Source organism: Xyrauchen texanus, chromosome 8 (assembly GCF_025860055.1).
Source record: "Xyrauchen texanus isolate HMW12.3.18 chromosome 8, RBS_HiC_50CHRs, whole genome shotgun sequence".
Taxonomy (NCBI): Eukaryota; Metazoa; Chordata; class Actinopteri; order Cypriniformes; family Catostomidae; genus Xyrauchen; species Xyrauchen texanus.
Window position 1 is genome coordinate 12,154,563 of NC_068283.1, and position 20,705 is coordinate 12,175,267.

General features: G+C 44.3%; 1 protein-coding gene across 1 annotated transcript in view; it reads left to right on the forward strand.

Moving 5' to 3' along the window:
* The first annotated feature begins 4,005 nt into the window (after window positions 1–4,005).
* The window catches only part of LOC127648010 (adhesion G protein-coupled receptor E1-like), a 30,884-nt gene continuing 14,184 nt past the window's right edge, over window positions 4,006–20,705 (forward strand). The window contains exons 1-8 of the mRNA XM_052132567.1: window positions 4,006–4,300; window positions 9,918–10,007; window positions 16,552–16,695; window positions 16,779–16,931; window positions 17,047–17,199; window positions 17,301–17,423; window positions 18,024–18,067; window positions 18,171–18,293. Coding sequence (XP_051988527.1) covers window positions 4,273–4,300; window positions 9,918–10,007; window positions 16,552–16,695; window positions 16,779–16,931; window positions 17,047–17,199; window positions 17,301–17,423; window positions 18,024–18,067; window positions 18,171–18,293 — 858 coding nt within the window. The 5' untranslated portion in view covers window positions 4,006–4,272. The remainder of the gene's footprint in view (window positions 4,301–9,917; window positions 10,008–16,551; window positions 16,696–16,778; window positions 16,932–17,046; window positions 17,200–17,300; window positions 17,424–18,023; window positions 18,068–18,170; window positions 18,294–20,705) is intronic.

The window sequence follows — 20,705 nt, forward strand, 5'->3', positions numbered from 1 at the left end:
TTGAATCGTTGTAACAACAATTTAGTGGTTTGTGCTACTTTAAATCAATAAAATAATGTTGTGCTTTTTTTTTTTTTTTTTGAAGTAGTATGTTTGAGGAATAATGCTTGATTTGTATAATTTAAAATCGGTCTCAAATTTTCCAGTTGTCTCTTTGCCCTTTTCCCTCACACATTATTCAGTTACAGCCACATTCTCATGAAATAATGAACGATACTAGCAATCATTTGTTTTTACCAAGAGACAAACCAATGACTCTGAACCAATTGAAAGTATTTTCTCATTTTAAATCTCTGTATTACTGTGGATTCTAACCTTACATTCACAATGCAAGTTCAGAAAGTTACAAATATGATAAAGATTAGCTTATCAAATTTTCGATATATCAGAAACTGTTTGACCACAAACTAAGGCAGCAACAATGTATTTGAATGCAATGATCATACCATATTTGATATATTGCTTAACAAGCTGGGCCCAAGTCTCATGTATATCTCTTAAATCTGTACAATAAGTATTTCATCAGGCAGGGGTGGACTAGCAGTTGGAAGCACCGGGCATTTTCCTGGTGGGCCGCTGGGTAATTTGGACCAGCCCAATGCTGCGATAGTACAGATGAGATTAGCAGCCGCCCTGGGCTCCAAAATGCCTGCACGGACCTCTTAACAAAGCAACAATTTGATAAACTTTGCAAGACAAGCCAATTCAATGGCTTTTATTTTTAAATTACACATTGCAGCGCATATTCATATGAGTGCATCAACTTTGTACCTCGTGTGGCCTCATTATTTGACATACAAATCACAATAATGGCGACAACCAAAACAACATGTTAAGTATAAAATGAGCTCTGAATAATCACTAAATGACAAATAACTGCAAGTTTCAACAAATACAATAACAGTAGCATAAATAAAATCTGCAAACAGTAAAGCTATGAGCAGTACATAGTCATTTGCATAATTTATTCACACTGCAAAGCATTTCTGGGAGCTGAAGCGGCTTACTTAATGGTCACACCTGAGAAATATGTCATGAAAAATATTACTTTGTAGCTATTTGAATATTTGAGTCTTACTTTGTTTAAAGGATAGCAGAAACAGTGCTTGTCAAAGCATTGGGCTTTTCATTTTTTCTCAAGAATAATCTAGCAAAGGAATTAAAACACTGCAGATATAAAGATGCAACAAACACACATAGAGTGAAAATATGAGCAATTGTATATTTGTATATTTATATATGAACATATTCTGGCCAAATTTGTTTTCACTGATTTTTTAAATAAATATTTACCCACGCTGTCGGCCAAAAGTTTGGAATAATGTACAGATTTTGCTGTTTCGAAAGGAAATTGGTATTTTAATTCCCCAATGTGGCATTTAACTGATCACAAAGTATAGTCAAGACATTACTGATGTAAAAAACAGCACCATCATTATATGAAAAAGTCCTTTTTGATCAGATCTAGACAGGCCCCATTTCCAGCAGCCATTACTCCAACACCTTATCCTTGAGTAATCATGATGAATTACTCATTTGGTACTAGAAAATCTCTTGCTATTATATCAAACACAGTTGAAAGCTATTTGGTTCATTAAATGAAGCTTATCATTGTCTTTGTGTTTGTTTTTGAGTTGCCACAGTGTGCAATAGACTGACAAGTCTGAAGGTCAATATTAGGTCAAAAATGGCAAAAAAGAAACCTCTTTCTCTAGAAACTCGTCAGTCAATCATTGTTTTGAGTAATGAAGGCTAATGCTTGGAATTTGCAAAAAACTGAAGATTTCATACTAAGATTGTACACTACAGTCTTCAAAGACAAAGGACAACTGGCTCTAACAAGGACAGAAAGAGATGTGGAAGTTCAGATGTACAACTAAACAAGAGGATAAATACATCAGAGTCTCTAGTTTGAGAAATAGACATCCTCATATGTCCTCAGCTGACAGCTTCATTGAATTCTACCTGCTCAACACCAGTTTCATGTAAACAGTAAAGAGAAGACTCCGGTGTTCAGGCTTTATGGGATTAATTGCAAAGAAAAAGCCACTTTTGAAACAGAAAAACAAAAAGAAAAGGTGAGAGTGGGCAAAGAAACACAGACATTGGACAACAGATAATGAAGGAATAGAGTGTTATGGATCTTAACACATTGAGCATTTGTGGGATCAGCTAGACTGTAAGAAGTGCCTGACAAGACAGTCACATCTATGTCAAGTGCTACAGGAAGTGTGGGGTGAAATGTCACCTGAGTATCTGGACAAACTGACAGCTAGAATAACAAGGATCTGCAAAGATGTCATTGGTGCACATGGATGATTTTCTTTCCATAAGAGCAAAATCTGTACATTATTCCAAACTTTTGGCCACCAGTATAGTTATGTGAGTAATTGACATGAAATATGTCATCAGTGTTCTGCTGTGTGACACTTTAAACCACATTTTATGATCTTGTATATATATATATATATATATATATGTATATATATATATATATAATGTATATAATATATTATAATACTTGTTGTTTACACAACCTCATATTAACTATGACAATAGTTTATTTGCACTTCTAGAACTTCTTCTAGCAACTTCTTTGCTGACTTGTCACAGCACCTAAAATGCACACTTTCCCTTGTAATTTCATGTACATTTTAACCTAGCATCTGTATGTTGGGAAAAAAGTTTTCTGACATGCTATTTGTCTGTATAAGGTACTTATTTTTAGTGCTTTTTCCCAAAAATCCACTAATTGTATTTACAGTGGTTTTATATGTTTTAAAGTTTGACCATTTTTGCACTGGTGGGGCATGTTGTCATGACTAGCAGGCAAAAGAAATTTCTTTTTTTAACACAACATTTTTAAATTGAGCCAGAAAATTAAATCAATGAGCCGGTGTGTTCTGGTGTGGTGTATTGTTTATCAGGTTTGGTTTGGTTTGGTGGGCCACTCAGGGCCAGAAAGTCAAAGGGCACTTTTTAGTCCCAGTACACCCCTGTCATCAGGTTCTCTAGGTGCTGGACATGAAACCAAACAGATATCATCACTGTAAATCTATTCAAAATCCAAATATATTGAGCTGGGGTAATTTATTCTATTAACAGATTATTGTATTGTGTATACAATATTGCATGGATTAGCTCCTCCTCTGCTTACATAATGGATAACAGGTAGATGCACCAGATCCATTGTTAGAGGGGACTGTGAAGTATCCTCACATCAAGATCAGCTTTTGGACTACACAGTTTTTCTGTGAGAGCAAGTCAGACCTGGAATATTTAGTCTACTCATAAAAGGGATTGTAAAACATATTGCTCATTCATATGCACTTTAAAATCATGGTTAAAAGAAAATCCCCGGCATACTTCATAATTGTCATCGACTGTGAATGAAATATGCAATCAAGATATTGTTATTGTTTGTGGATGTATGATATTTCTTTATGATATTTATTTTCACTTAGGTTTTCAAAATTACATCCCTTTTTATTTCTACTTTTTAATGGAATTAAAGTTAAATGGAATTCCTGCCAAGGGACTATAGTTGAAAATTAGCTTCCAAAAAAGGGAGTTTCACAGCGATGCCATATAAGAACCATTTTTGGTTCCCATTGGAAAAGGGAAAATGCCATGGAAAAAGGTTCTTTTTTTAAGAATTTTGAAAAACAAATTTCAAGTCTTAAGAACCTTATCCCAATATTAAGATGAAGATAAAGAACCTTTATTTTTAGCTAAACTGGCACATATACAGAAATGTGTATTGATGTGCACTGTCCCTGTAAATCTAAAATGAATAATGTAAAAGTAAATTTAAATGTAAAAGTGCAGAACTGCATCCATAGAATTCTGTGGCTTGAGTCAGTTCATGTTACATTGATGTCATGAAGCCTATTCTCAGTCATTTTACAGCTGCCAACTCTTCACCTCCCCTCCTTTCCCCTCCCAGAGCAGAGGGTGTGACTTAGCTGCACTCACAAAACTCTCGTAGTCACACTGAGACTGAGAAAGACGTCAGAACTAGTGTGTAAAGCTAGATTGAGAAAAGGAGGTTTGGAAATAAAAACTCAGCTTTTGTCCTGGTTTTTGTTTTTCTTTGATCATGGTCAGGATTGACTCAAACCTTGATTGACAAACTGAAGACACTTCAAGAGGTGCCTATTGAAAAACTTTAGATTGAAGGGTTTTTTACCATTCATTTCATTTTATGAAATTGCTCAGTATCAAAGCTTAAATTTTAAGTGGCTTTTTGAAAGTGTAAGGCACTCTTTCACCATGAGGCATGCATATCTACTGATTCTGGGTGAGTCACATTTAACCTTTTTTGGTTTTCAAGTTTCCACTAATGAATGTTTAGGCAGATGTTTGTTTAGAGACACTATATGGTTTTGGGAACTGAAATGGCACTTCTGCCAACAGCTGCATGTTTGTTGCAGTTTCCAAAGCTGTTTCTAAGAAAACTGCCAAAGAGAGGAACATGTGACTTCAGAATCCATGAGATCTAAATATCTTGAAAGCACAGCTGAATTTGAGAGAAAATGGAGAAAGAACAGAACATCTGTTCTTATATCAAAGAGTTCTGATCACAAAGACTTAAAGCATTTTCGCTCACGTTGTCACATAACTATTTGTGAAGCATCTCTAAATTTAGATTTTAAATGTAATAATATAATAATAATACAACTTACTGAAAATGTATTGTGTCCTGGGGCGTTAAAGCTTGAAGTTATGTGGCTTTGATTTTGACAATGGAAAAATTACTGCGAAAGCATAATCAGGACAGGAAATCCAGGTGTTTTCATTTGCCCCATGGGCTGAAAGGACTGGGAAAGTGGGACAGTAATATCAAGTCTAGAAAGAGTTATCAAATGTCCACAAAGTCAAATAAACCTTACTGTTAGATTGAAAAGAATAAATGTTTGCCTGGTGTTTGGTAACATTGTAATGAGCACGACAGTCTTGACCACACCTTCAGTTACTGTACACCAGTGTTGTTAAACCACTTTAAAATATTTTAAAAAATATATATATTTAATCCTTTAACACTTTTCAGGGTTTTATTGTTCAGATTTATACTACAGTATCTGTGCAAACCCATACAGATTTGAACATAATTTCCTTTGAACATTCCTGTATAACAATGTAGCCTGTATACTGTATTACTATATACTCTATACTATTCATCTTATCCTGTAATTCTGTGTCGAGATGTTGTATTTCAGTATGTACTGGAAGTTTTTATATAAGAATGCAATGCCACCATTGTACTTTGATATATGGTTATCTTGTTCATATTACATTGTAATAACATGGTGATTCAATGTTTATGTCCAAAAAACATGGTTATGACATGGTACTTTTTGATGTGTTTTCATGTAGGCTACAAAGTGTTTTGATAATCTTTTGTTTGGAAAATATCTTTACCTGCAGTATTCGTTCACAAGTTGCACACGTCTTGAACATAATAAAGACCATCTTCATCACAGGCAAACAATAGGATAAGATTTGCAGTTTTGGTTTACAGTAATTGTAGATAAATATCCACTACAACCAGCGTTATCTTTATTTTCAGTTTTTTAAATGTGTTGGGGAGTGGTCCGCTTCAAAATTTTTAGTGTGCGCATTAAGTCAGGGCCATACTAGCAGACTCAAAAAAACTTGATTTTGGCCAAGGATGTCACACTTGCTGACTGTTTTGCTGAGATCTCTCTCTCCTCAGTCAGTGGTATGTCACACTTGCTGACTGTTTTGCTGAGATCTCTCTCTCCTCAGTCAGTGGTATGTCACACTTGCCAATTAAGAATGATGGAAGAGTGACAGAGACACAAACTCACGTCACGTGGATCTCGCCTAAACAACAACAGGAGTAATATGGGAGCATGAACAAGTATAAAAGAGTGATTAAGGCAGTGATTCGTACCTTGCGAAAGTGTGTGATTGCATATTTATCCCCTCAGGACTTACCGTAGAACACACGTGTCCATATGTAGATTTCAGTGAGTAAAAAAATTAAGTTCAAGAATTTCTGATTTCATTTGTAATTTTTGTGTAGAAAAAATGCTTGTTGACAGAATCACTATGGATTACAATCAGTGTTTGTGATGATATGCAGCTGAGTGTGATGAAAACATTTAGATTAGCTTGACATCTTGTCAGATATTCAGCAAAAAAAGAAGCTTATTGGTCACTTGAAGAGTACAGAACTATTTTGTTCTGTCCCGTTGGAAAAATTTTCCTATTGCGGGAAACAATTAACTCAGCAGAGAGTCCCGAAGGTCAAGTAATTAAAGGTGCATTTAGTATTTTTTCCTCATTTAAAAGGTTTTACTCTTAAATAAATAATTAGTCATTTTTAAACATATGTATAAAATTATAGCCACTCACATGAGATGAAGACTCCAGTCATATCAGTAACTTTATAAAAGCTGTTTTATTTTACATGGAGAGGGTCCCCTCATGGGCCGCCCCATGTTAGAATCAGCCCCATATTAGAATCAGCCAAAAACAACTCGCTTAATCTTAGTAATGGCTCTATTTTTGGAGACTTATACTCATTGCTTAAAATAATTATGGCTGACTGTGAACTGCGAATTTCTCCAATGGCATTGGTAGCTGAAATCTATTCAGTTTGATTAATGCTGTATCCACACCCTTACAGTGTAAGTCCAAATCGACATACATACACAATTACTGAGGGCACTGTTTACGACCTCCCGCTGGCAGACGCTAATCCACTCTTAGTCTCTCACCTACTGGCCACAATTAAGTAAATGAAGCTCTCACCTGAAAATCACTTGAATAGTCGGCTAGTGTGGCATCGGATTTAGCAGTCTAAGTCATTCAGATTGAATTGTGAACCAATTCAGACTGTGTGTTATTCACGTGTGCCCAATTCATTGTAAAGAACCAACTCAAAAGAGTGATTCATCTTTAGCAGGGGTGTACAGTTACGAATTACAAATACTCACATTACTCTAATTAACTACTTTTCCCCAAAATTCTACTTAAAAAGTAAAATTTTGGGGAAAAGTAGTAAAGTAAAAGTATAATATTTTATACTTTTACTTTTATTCCTGTAACTGTACTTTTACTGTGCTATTTTCCCAACGTCTGTGTTCACTACTTCCTTGTCCTGATTTTATTTTTATCTATCAATGCCAAATCAAATCACACGTAAAAAACTTGAACGGCAGCTGCAGATCTGGCTCCAACTGTGGAGAATCTCTCAAGCACATTTCAACAGCTGAACTTCTTGGCCACACCTGAAAGGGCTTTTCGCAGTGAAAAAGGCCAATTGCTTGAAGTAATGTCATGCGAGTTTACCTTGCTCAAGCCAAATATCAGCATTAATCCTGCCTCTAATTTTAAGAAACATCTTGAGGTAAATTTCATATTTCTGCTTACTAGAATCTGTGTGTCTATAATGTCGCCTGTAATTAATCCATCACTGAGATTATTGGTCTGCTGTGAGAGACTAATGCAATGTTATCAATTGGGCTGGGCAATAAAATCATCTGTATGTTTATCAGAAAAATGAGCTATGTCCTTGATCAAACTTTTGAGTAGTTTTCTATATTTAGCATCTAGAACAGGGGTGCTAATTACACCAATTGCGATAGCAAGAGCACCGCTGGTTGGTTGCTCTAGATGAAATATAAAAGATTGACTTTTTATTTCTTGACGTCTGTAGCTGTGTGTTGTTTGATTGACAGGTGGCTAATATTTGAGCACTAATGCGGTTACATGCCTAAATGGTCAAATACACTTTATAATTCCACCAATGCCCGTCTTGATGAGGATTTAGTGTAAACGCAGTGATTTATGTCTAAAGTGAATTTAAACAGTGGGACAAAAAGCGTATTTGCATCAAAAAGTTGGACTTGAAGTGTACATGTAACTGAATTGAGCACTGTCTAGTAGGCTATATGTCATATAAAGGCTATTAATCAAGCAACAATAACAAGGAAACGAGAAAACCACTCACTACTTTTGGCTGAATAGCTTGAGTAGCTTTAAAAGTATTAATGTAATAGAATAAAAAAAGTGACATTCATAATAATAATATATTTTTTAAATATTGTTCGTTTTTTAATAATACCGACCCCTGATGTAGAGAGTGTGTTAATTTGTATAATAAATTACAAGGAAAGTAAAGATGATAAAATATTTTATAATTATTTTTAGCCTTTATAAAGATAGAAAAGTATCAACATTTGCAGAGCAAAACTTCAGCAGAATATTCCACCAGACACAAACTTCAGAAAATTGTGCATCATGCATTAGACTGAGAACACAATTATTTCTGGGCATAAAAGATACAAGAACTAAATGTGGAACAGTGTTTCTATCAGGAAGACACGCAGGCTTGAGTGATGTTTAAGATGCCATTTATTTGATAAATGTAAAACAGAAAGTAATGTCTCTCTATTTGGCATAGGCCCCTTCCGGCGGTTCGAGGGAGTTGTACCCGGAACCGTCATGTCCTGCCGGAGATAGGAGGCAGGGGCGAGGAGCCTACCCCCGTGCTAGACAGGGCTCAACTGGTGGTGGTGGGGTGGAGGTTGCCGTGTTAGCACACTGAAACAGCAATGTGATAGATTGTGAGCAGACTTATAAAGCAATGGCTTACATGTGATTGGCTAGGAATTACCCAGCTAATGATGTGATGATGTACAGCTGCTAGTCTTCCCGCTAGATCTACGCTGCGCTTCCATATCTCAAAAGGAGGACAATGTGGCCCCCCATGTGCTACTTAAAGAAATAGTTCGCTCAAAAATTACAATTCTCTTATCATTTACTCACCCTCATGCCATACCGGATGTGTATGACTTTCTTCAGAACACAAATTAACACAAAAAACCACATCTATCATATCGCTTCTGAAGACATGGATTAAATCACTGGAGGCACATGGATTAGACTACTTTTATGCTGATTTATGTGATTTGTGGAGCTTCAATATTTTAGCATCGATTCATTGTATGGACCAAAAGAGCTGAGATATTGTTCTAAAAGCCTTAATTTGTGTTCGGCAGAAGAAAGAAAGTCATACACATCCAGGATGGCATGAGAATGAGTAAATGATGAGAGAATTTTTGGGTGAATTATTCATTTGTATGAGTGATGTAGACCCTGTACCAAAACAAATGTTCCCATGCCTGCTCTACCTCCTCTATTGTGCAGGACATGACATGCCAAGGGATCCTGTTTATTTAGCATTTTGCATTTCTTGTATTGTTTGAACATGTTTTATGCACAACAATAACGCTCTGTCGGCATTAAGGGAAATTTTGACCCTACATATAAACTGATTTTAATGTAATTGTTTCATATATTATGATTTAAGATGGTGATCAGTGTATTGAAAATAACATTTTAGTCTTTTCATTTCTGTTATCATGTCTCCCTTTTATTTTTTGGAATCAGATTCATGTAGTGTTTATCATAGATAAGTGATGTATTTTAAAAGTTGGCATACAGTGTTCATTATAATGGGGCATAGGTTTTGCAACTCGGTACTCCATACTTACTACTCATGAGTACTTTTAAATGAGCTACTCTTTTATTCTTACTTGAGTAGTTTTTAGGACAGATACTTTTACTCTACTCACACTACATTTTTGGGGGAATTAACAGGACTTTTATTTGAGTATGATTTTTCAGTACTCTTTCTAAACCAACAGTAAACACCAGATACACTGCTTGATGTAAAATATGGCCTTGTAGTTTTCTACACCGCTGCTTAATCAATAAAATAGCTTTGGTACTGAAAAACTACTTGATTTAAAAACCAAGCTTCCACCTCTCTAATGAGAAATGTTGTTATGCTAACAGCTTCGCTATTTGTAGTGTAACAACTGCACATCACTGCACCAAACACACTGTATATGCAATAAAATAGTATTTATCTTTGCTTGTAGTTATTGTATTTGCTCTGATGGAAAAAGCATTGATGGAAGATAAATGCACCAATGGATTTGCATACAAAGGCAAAACCAAAGTGTGTGAAGGTATGAACAAAAAACCTTGGTTAACATACATTCCCCTTCTGTCGCTCTCTCCACGTTGTGTCGGAGAAGCGACACTAGGGGTCTCTCTTGAGCGCCGATATTCACCTCTGATCTTATTGAAAAGGGCAATGGGAGTTGGCAGTCAGTATTTGCATACCCGCCCCGGACATACGGGTATTTAAGCGGGGCAAATCACGGGAGTTCATTCAGAAAATTTCTTCGAGCCGATGGTCTGTCTGCAGTTTGCTGCGAGTTACACGCCACTTAAGCGTTCCTGTTTTCCTCTGACGATCTGCATGCTGTTGGATCTTGACGGCGCACAACATGCAGCTTTCTCCTTCTCAGTGCACGGCATGCATTGTTGCCCCTGAGCTTCGACAGCGCAGACACGCATACACACACACACTGTGTATTAAAGAGTTTTACTAAAGAGTAATTTTGTCTAAAAGAGCAAACACAGCGGCATTGAGCGTCCTTTTAAGGACTGCGTCTTTTTCAAGATGCCTTTCCGCCCCTGTGTGCGTTCCTGGATGCGGTAGAGTGCTCTCTGCTTCAGGCGGCCACAGGCGCTGTCTCGTGTGTTTGGGCCGCGATCACACCGGCGGCGTTTGTGGATGGTTCATGTTCTCACTACGAGAACATGACCATGACCACGTTAGCGATCGCGGCTTGCTTTCAACAGAAAGCAAGCCACCCCAGCTGCACCCGCATTGCTCCTTCTTCCCACGGGATTAAGGACGGTGCGGTTGGTGCTGAGGGCGATTTGAGGCGGCAGTGGGTGCAGTTTCGCCGGGTAACCCCCTCGAACCTCCCATTCCCGACAGGCTCGCTGGTCTCCGTCCACGCTCAGCGGCGATAGCGGCTCGCCTCACGGCCTGGCTGTCTATCCTCCGAGTCCGAAGCAGATGAGCTCGCCGCTGCATCGGAGAGTCGCGGTGTCTGATGCTGAGGACTCCCTGGACTGCCGCCTCGGGCCAGCAGGCCCAGGCTGAGGCCGGCAGCTCAGATGTCCGACATGCTGGCCGGGCCGCCTTGAGCGTGGGGTTGGACTGGAACCCTCCATCCTCCCCACAGCCTTCTCGGTTGGATGATTGGTTCCTGGGGGCAGCGTGCGTTCGCGGCCTCGCATCCCCCGGTCCCTTTCTTCCGGAGGTGCATGATGAGCTGGCGTCTACGTGGAGAGCCCGCTCTCCGCTTGTCTAGGTGCCACCCGCTCCACTCTCTCCACCCTCGACGGCGGAGAGCGACCGCGGGTACGACGCGATTCCCCAGGTTGATAGGGCAGTTGCGCACCATCTATGCCCGGTAGCCCTACCTCCTGGTGGGGTCAGCCCGTACTCCGTCCAAGCCCTGTAGGACAACATCCTCAGCTAGCGAAGGCCTACACTACGGCTGGACGCGCTGCCTCCGCCCTGCATGCGATGGCCCTCCTGCAAGTCCACCAGGCCAAAGCTCTCAGAAACATGCACGGGGTGGACCTGATCCTGATGTGCTGCAGGAACTGCGCTCAGCGACCGACCTCGCCCTGAGGCGACGAAGGCCACAGCGCAGGCACTCGGACAGGCGATGGCCACCCTAGTGGTCCAGGAAAGCCATCTTTGGCTCAACCTGGTCGAGATGCGTGAGGCTGACAAAAACCGCTTCCTGGGCGCACCTGTCTCCCAGATTGACCTTTTCGGTGACACCGTCGAGGACTTCGCCCAACAGTTCTCCGCGGTGAAGAAGCAGACGGAGGCCATTTCAGCACATCATGCCCCGCCGCAGACCTGCCGCCACGGGCCCTGCCCGTCTGCCCGCCGAGGCGTCCCCTGTGAGGAAACCAGCTCCTGCTCCGCCTCAACCCAGGCCCAGCTCTCAGCCCCAGCGTCGAGCACTCCGCGAGGCGGCGCCGCCCCTGTCTCACGAACCCCCTCCAGGACCCGGAAGGCTCCCAAGCGTTCCTGAGACAGCCGACCCAGAGCCGAAGACGTTAGCTCGGAGGTGGTAAGACCGCTCCGTCCCCGGTGGAGGGCCGGGAGGAGAATCCTTTGTTTTTTCATTTGCCACACCCCTGGCGGGGGCTGTGGTACCCACATTCTCAATAAAAGAGCTATTTCCTTTGCCTCTGGGTCACCTGGCCCGCAAATGCCGTTTTCGCGGCAATGCGCTTTCAGATCACAACAGTCCGGTACACGGACGCGGCGATCCGCCTTCCGACTGCCCACGACTGTCCCCGGCCAGCCGGTTCAGGCGAGTCCAGATGGCGCCAACATCAGACCTCCTCCTCAGTCAAGAACCCGCCCCTGCCGGTGCGCGGAGCAAGGTAAGTGCTTTGAGTCTTCTCTCAGCACCTCAGCCTCAGGCCGCAGCGAAGCCGCCCGGCGCTGCATTACCTGTTCCGCCCGCTGCGAGGCCCGCCGGGTACGTCCAAAATACTCGTCCCTTTGGTGCCCCTAAGCGCAGAGCTGGGAAGCGTGGCTTTCGCTTCCCAGCGCATCACGCTGGCTGCACCGGACCATTCGACTTCGATTACGCAATTCAGTTTGCCCGGCTCCGCCCCCTTCAGGAGCGTCCGCTTTCCGCAGTACACGGCGAGCACACCAGTTCCCTGCGCCGCGAAATCGCGACCCTCTTAACCAAGGGCGCGGTAGAGCCCGTCCCTCCAACCGAAATGAGGAAGGGTTTCTACAGCCCTTACTTCATTGTACCCAAGAAAGGCGGCGACTTACGACCAATCCTGGACTTGCGAGTTTTCAATCGGGCCTTGTTAAAACTCCGGTTCAAAATGCTTACGCAGAGAAATATTCTGGCTGGCGTTCAGCATCTAGATTGGTTCGCAGCGGTGGACCTGAAGGACGGCGTACTTCCACGTCTCAATTCTGCCACGACACCGACCCTTCTTACGGTTCGCGTTCGATGGCCAGGCGTTTCAGTACAAAGTCCTCCCCTTCGGCCTGTCTCTGTCCCTCGGCGTCTTCACGAAAGTCGCGAGTCCCTTGCCCTGCTACGAGTAGCCGGCATCCGCATTCTCAACTACCTCGACGACTGGCTCATCCTAGCACACTCTCGAGAGTTACTATGCACACACAGAGACCAGGTGCTCCGGCACCTCAGCCGCTTGGGGCTTCAGGTCAACTGGGAAAGAGCAAGCTCACTCGGTTCAGAGCATCTCTTTTCTCGGGTTGGAGTTAGACTCAGTCTCAATGACAGCACGTCTCACGAGCGGCGTGCTCAGTCGGTGCTGGACTGCCTCGCTTCCTTCAAGCCAGGCACAGTGGTCCCTCTAAAACTTTTCCAGAGGCTCCTGGGGCATATGGCGTCCTCCGCGGCGGCAGCGCTGGGGATGATGCATATGAGACCACTCCAGCACTGGCTCCAGACTCGAGTCCCGAGACAAGCATGGCACCGCGGCACGCATCGGGTAAGGATCACCCCGCCTGCCTCAAAACACTCCGACCCTGGACAGACCTCTGCTTTTTACGGGCAGGAGTGCCCCTGCAGCAGGTGTCCCGACGCGTCCTGGTCACAACCGGCGCCTCCGGTCCAGGTGGGGTGCCGTGTGCAGCGGACACGCAGCAGCAGCCGTTGGAAAGGGCCCGCTGCGTTGGCACATCAATTGCCTGGAGTTGCTGACCGTCCTTCTTGCTCTCAGGAAGTTCCTCCCGTTAGTTCGGGACAAACATGTCCTCGTGAGATCGGACAGCACCACGGTGGTGGCCTACATAAATCGCCAAGGCGGCGTACGCTCCGCCACATGTCACAACTTCGCCCGCCGTCTCCTCCTATGGAGCCAGCAGCGACTCAAGTCACTCACATCCCGGCAAGCTCAACGTCGTAGCGGACGCGCTATCACGACAACGCCTGCCCGGCGGGAGTGGAGGCTTCACCCCAGTCGGTCCAGCTGATTTGGGAACGGTTTGGCAAGGCCCAGGTAGACCTGTTCGCCGCCCAGGAAACCTCCCACTGCCCGCTCTGGTACGCCCTAACAGAGGCTCCCCTCGGGACAGACGCGCTGGCACACAGCTGGCCCTCGGGGCTGCGCAAGTACGCATTTCCCCAGTGAGCCTTCTTGCACCGGTGCTGTGCAAGGTCAGGGAGGACGAGGAGCAAGTCACGTTGGTGGCCCCTTACTGGCCCACTCGGACTTGGTTCTCGGAACTCAGGCTCCTCGCGACAGCTCCTCCCTGGCAAATTCCCTGAGAAAGGACCTCCTCTATCAGGGACGGGCCACGCTCTGGCACCGCGCCCAGACATCTGGAATCTCCACGTCTGGTCCCTGGACGGGACGCGGAAGAGCTAGCCGGCTTACCGGTGACCGTTGTGAATACCATCAACCAAGCCAGAGCCCCTCTACCAGGCAGCGTTACGCCCTAAAGTGGCGCTTGTTCGCAGATTGGTGTTCTTCCGAGCCGAAGACCCACAGAGATGCGCGATTAGGCCAGTGCTTCTGTTCCTACAGGAGAGGCTGGACAGGAGGCTGTCCCCGTCCACCCTCAAGGTGTATGTTGCCGCTATCACCGCCCACCACGATCCTGTAGACGGCAAGTCTTTGGGTAAGCACGACCTGATCCTCAGGTTCCTGAGAGCGCTCGGAGGTTGAATCCCTCCCGGCCAGGCCTAGTTCCCTCCTGGGATCTCTCGGTAGTCTTGGCAGGACTCCAGAGACCTCCCTTGAGCCGCTCGAATCAGTTGGACTCAGGGCCCTCTCTCTTAAGATGGCCCTGCTGATCGCGCTCGCCTCCATTAAGAGGGTCGGGGACCTGCAAGCGTTCTCTGTCAGCGACACTTGCCTGGAGTTCGGTCCGGCAGATACGTCTGTGATCCTAAGACCGGACGGCTATGTGCCCAAGGTTCCTACCACACCATTCCGAGATCAGGTAGTGAACCTGCAAAGCTGCCCGGGAGGAGGCAGACCCAGCCCTTTCGTTGCTATGTCCAGTGCGCGCCCTGCGCATTTACCTGGACCGCACACAGAGCACCAGATGCTCTGAGCAGCTCTTTGTCTGCTTTGGGGGACGGCAGAGGCTCGCCCACTGGGTTGTCGACGCCATCACACTGGCTTATCACACCCAGGCCATGCCCCTACCCTTGCGGGTCCGAGCTCACTCAACAAGGGGCCAAATGAGACGTCCTCGTGGGCACTGGCCAAGGGCACCTCCCTAGGAGACATCTGTAGAGCCGTGGGTTGGGCAACACCTTCGCGAGGTTTTACAACCTCCGCGTTGAGTCGGTTGCGTCTCGTGTTTTCTCAGGTCCGAGCCCGTAGAACTCGGTAACACGTAGACCGACCGGCCGGGTGGATCACTTGCGCCCAGCGCCCTTTTCCTGACGTCAAGGTAAAGTAGTGCGCCTTCTTCCCAGGGCGCCCCACTCCGAGTCGGGCCCCTGGTCGATTCCTCCCCAGCCCTCCGGGTCCGCGGTTCAGCAGAGGAACTGCGGGTACCCTGATGGCTACCCTGTACTGGTATAGGTGCTCCACAGGTAAGGCCTCCTGCTCGGACTCCCCCTGTGTGTAATTCCATGGTTCTGTCCCCTTACGAGCGGACCCCCGTGTCTCCCTTAGGCAGTTACAGCTGCCTCGGTAGCAACTCCCCCCTTTCGAGGCTGGATCTACCACCGCACCATACTTTCCACATGAGCCCTAAACGGCCGTGTGACGTGTCTACCACTTTTTCCTCCCCAAGAAAAAGGGCAGGTGTGGTTTCCGCAGGGTCTGGGTAAGACCCCCTTCCCTATATGCATGTAAGGGACCCAGCCGTGATTGCTCTATGCGAGAAACATAGAGAGAAAAGAGGCCCAGCCAGGCTGGCCCGTTCCCATGTTGGCAAACATCGCCTTGTTCCCCTCCCAGGGTAACTAGAAGGACTCTGATGTTCTTATGGGGCATTGGGGAAGGGTACGTGCAGCCAGGTACAGACGATGCGCGGCACTGGATGAAATCCCTGCCCGCCTCTGTATCGGCGGTCCACGTACAAGGTTCAGCGCATGGCAAGATTGGAATGGGTCCCCTAGTGTCGCTTCTCCGACACAACGTGGAGAGAGCGACAGAAGGGAACGTTTGGTTACGTATGTAACCTCCGTTCCCCGAGGGAGGAACGACACGTTGTGTCTTTCCTCCGCCATGTCGCTGAACCGAGCCACTGTTGTGGCCGGACCATTCCGGCTCCTCAGAAAAATCCTGTATGAACTCCCGTATTTGCCCCGCTTAAATACCCGTATGTCCGGGGGCGGGGTATGCAAATACTGACTGCCAACTCCCATTGGCCCTTTTTAATAAGATCAGAGGTGAATATCGGCGCTCAAGAGAGACCCCTAGTGTCGCTTCTCCGACACAACGTGTCGTTCCCTCCCTCGGGGAACGGAGGTTACATACGTAACCAAACGTTATGCATGCACACATACCTTCCCATGTATTGCAGCTTATTTTAGAAGCTCTTTTGTCATTTAGACAACTACTCTTTTTTTCATGAGCTTTAAGAGATATTTAGTTCCCTACTAAAATACATATGAATCAATTGTTAGTAAAGGTGCAATTTTATTCATACCTTTTCTGTCATTGCAATAGATGAGAATGAGTGTGAATATGATGATCCAATTTGTGGAGAAAATGCAAATTGCACAAACACGATTGGTAGCTACTACTGTCTATGTGAAAAGGGGTTCCAGCCAGCTGTCAGTTTCACACAAGACACTGGGATTGAATGCAAAGGTAAAGAGATCTTAAAAAATTACCTCATGTATGAAATCTGTGCAGCAAAGACAATAACTGAGTGTCCATTTATCTCATTTCAGACATCAATGAATGTATGGAAAACAGAACTGACTGTGGTCTTAATGCAAACTGTGAAAATTTTGAAGGAGGTTATGCATGCATATGTGCGGATGGCTACACTTCCAACAATGGCAAAGAGACATTTATTGTAGAACAAGAAGTTCAATGTATTGGTAAGATACAGTAACATGGGAGACTGTAGTGAGAGATTTGACCATTTATTATGTTACATTGTTTGCAATGAATGAGTTTTAATGCTTTTATTTGCCTTCTGTCCTTAAATAACAGACAGGAATGAATGTGAAGATTCTAGTTTATGTGGAGAAAATGCATCATGTCAAAATACCCCTGGTGGTTTCAAATGCACATGCGCTGCAGGCTTCAGACTGAACTCAGGACAAACTCACTTCACTGAACATGAACAAGACGAGAAATGTCAAAGTAAGGTCCATTTAAATGTTTACGTTTATTGAAGTTTTGTTTAAATATCTTTAGAGAAATGCAGGATCCACTTCTAAAATGCTGTTTTCATTGTGTTGAAGGTGTATGCATCCTTGACAAGTCAATTTGTGGAGGAGGACTCTGCCAGATTGGTAAAGATGGCCATGAATGCATGTGCAACTCTGGATTCACCAACTATGGTGATAAGAAAATGAAATGCACAGGTAATTGTCTTCTGATTTGACTCTCATTCTAATATCATTTGTTAGGAACTTTTGGAGTGCTTGCAAGCAGCACTATATTAATATTCCTCAAATATTTTTGTGGTTTGTTTTAAACCCTTAGAACCCTTAGTGTTTTTATCTATTAGAAATGAAACTTCTGCAATTAATTCAGCCTAAACCACTTAATCCACAGGCTCCATCTCCCGTTGACTTTGACATTGATTTTGATATCTATAGAATATAAGTAACAAAGATCAAATCATCATAGTACAGTATAAATTGCATACTGAATTCAGACAGTTCTCTTTTTTACATCTATGTACATATTTAATTCTGATTGATCTTTTCTTTCTTGCATCTATTTAATCATATATTTTTGTTATTTGAATGCAACGCTGACAAAAAGCAAGTATTATGACAACAGCTAAAGAGCTTTAACATGGCATTTTATTTACATCTAACAAAAGTCAAGAAGCTAAACTTAGTGTGTAAACTTCAACACCTTGCAAAAGTGCCTTGCACGCACTGACATTTTCTTCAGGAAATGCACATTTAATTGAATTTCTTATCTGATCCTTGCTATGTATGCTTTCTCTTCAGAGCTTAAGTGCGACACCTTTATGAGTATGAGTGAAACATCCCAGGTACTGTTTGACTCGAGCTGGATTACTGAAACTGCTACAGATTATTACACTCACTACACTGACCAGAATAATGATTTCTCTTTTCTCTGTGTTGTTTGTGTAGACATTTCCAGAGCTCTCAGAAATTGTCTCTTTGATGAGCAACAGCTGTTTGGTACAAACAAGTGCAAATAAGTCTCACAGGAAGGAACCCTTCAGTCAACTAGATGGAGAAAGACTTTTAGAGGTTACACTTTGTGAATATTTCCTGTTTTATTGCAGAAATGCAATAGTTCTCATTTGGCTAAATTATGTGCTGCAAAAAGAGGGGAATTCACTATGAATAGATTTGGCCTGCTGATAACTTTGTCTTCTACACACGTTTCCATTTACCACTTTCTTTCTGCAAAAAATAATGCAATGACTTGCTTTCCACCTATGTATTATAAGTCTAATTTACACCAAAACGAGGCAAGTTTATGTTAATGGCAATAATGGTGCCTAAACGGAATTGCATGCGGTTAGTGCATAAGGCCAGAAATGTACTACGCATTGCCAATGTGCCGTTTCTGTTGAACAAACTTAACATGCATTCTTGCGTTACCGTGGCAGTTACAAATCTTAATTCTCAAGGGGGAAATAGAGTTACCTCCAAAGGTTTGGGCATTATACTGGATGTCTTCATAATAATTAATAATAATTCCTTAAATTTATATAGCACTTTTCTAGGCACTCAAAGTGCTTTACATAGTATAGGGGGAATCTCCTCAACCACCAACACCAGTGTGCATCATCCACCTGGTTGATGTGATGGCAGCCATAGTGCGCCAGAACGCTGACCACACACTAGCTATTAATGGAGAGGAGAGTAGAGTGATGTAGCCAGTTCAGAGATGGAGGTTATTAGGAGGCCATGATAGATATGGGCCAATGGAGGGAATTTGGCCAGGACACCGGGGTTAAACCCCAGTCTTCAGGTCAGTTGCTAAACATATATTGACTTTATCTTACATGCTCAGCAATATTCTTTTCAAACTGTTTCTATCCTTGACAGCAGTTGACTTGAAAGAGCAAACTAACTGTAAAAGCGGACTGTTCACTGAAATATTTTTCAGCTTTTTTGCTTGCGTAGCAGAAGCATCTGGTGTTCACATAATTAAGTAGAGTATTGCTATGTGCTAAGAACGTCATGGGATACTGTCGTAACCTCCATTCCCCGAGGGAGGGAACGAGACGTTGTGTCGCATGAAGTGACACAAGGGGTCTTCCTGGGACAACAAACGTACCTCTGAACTTGAGAAAAGGCCAATGTCAAGTTGGTAGACAGAATTTGCATGCCCCCATCCCAGACATACGGGTATAAAGGGAAGCGGGGCAGCGAGTGTCAGTCAGGATTTTGCACTGAGGAGCCGAAAATAAGGTTTACAGTGGTAGGTCTAGTGCTGTGGCAGGAGGGACAGAGGTTACGACAGTAACCATGACGTTCCCCTTCTGTCACTCACTCGACGTTGTGTCGAATGAAGTGACACAAGGGGTCCCATATAAAAACACCACGCACTGACTGTGTTACATGAACTGTCGAGACAGGTGCAAGCACGCTACTGCATGCTAGAGGCAACTGTGTCGGCTGCACGTAGCCCTCCCCAACAAGAAGTCAACGATGGAGAGACCAAGCTGGGAGACAGGGTCATTGAGAAAGCGTGCCTTGTCAACGTCGCGCATCTCGACCATGTTCAGCCAGAGGTGATGCTCCTGGACCACGAGGGTGGCCATCGCCCGCCCGCCCGAGTGCCTGCGCTGAGACCTTCGTGGCTCTGAGAGCGAGGTCGGTGGCAGAGCGCAGTTCCTGCAGCACATCGGGGTCGGAACTACCCAGGTGCAGATCTTTCAGTGCCTTGGCTTGGTGAACTTGCAGGAGAGCCATAGCATGCAGGGCGGAGGCGGTCTGTCCGGTGGCGCTGTAGACTTTCGAGGTCAGTGATGACGTTATTCTAGAGGCTCTGGAGTGGAGTACCGGGTGGTCCTGCCAGACTGGGTGAGCAGATCCAAAGGTGGCAGCCCACACGAGGCATCGGCATCAGACGCCGCTGTGACGCTCTCCGATGCGGCCCAGGCACGCGAGGCAGTTTTATGACCATCAGACGTGGAGAGAAATCAACCACATCCAGGAACAACACATAGGCGGAAAGACATCTTTAAAAAGACGCGACCTGAAAAGGACGTTCAACGCCTGCTGTGTATCGCTCTTTTATGAGTGGGAACTCATACTCTTTTTGAGGAAATAATCTATTTTTAGGAGGAGAAACACTATTTCAGGCAATGAAAGTGCTGTCGAAGCGCCCAGGGGCGTGGACTGCTCAGTGTGCAGCGAGAGAGAATGCCAGCTGGAAACGTGCCGTAGATCCAACAGTAGTGCTTATCGCCAGTAGAGGTGAGAGGAACAGTGGTGAACTCAGCTTGCTGTTGCACAACCATTCGGCTCTGAAGAAAAATTCTGACTGACACTCGCTGCCGAGCTTCCCTTTATACCCATATGTCCAGGGCGGGCATGCAAATTCTGTCTGCCAACTTGACATTGGCCTTTTCTCAGAGTTACGTTTGGCATCCCAGGAAGACCCCTTGTGTCACTTCATTCGACACAACGTCGAGTGAGTGACAG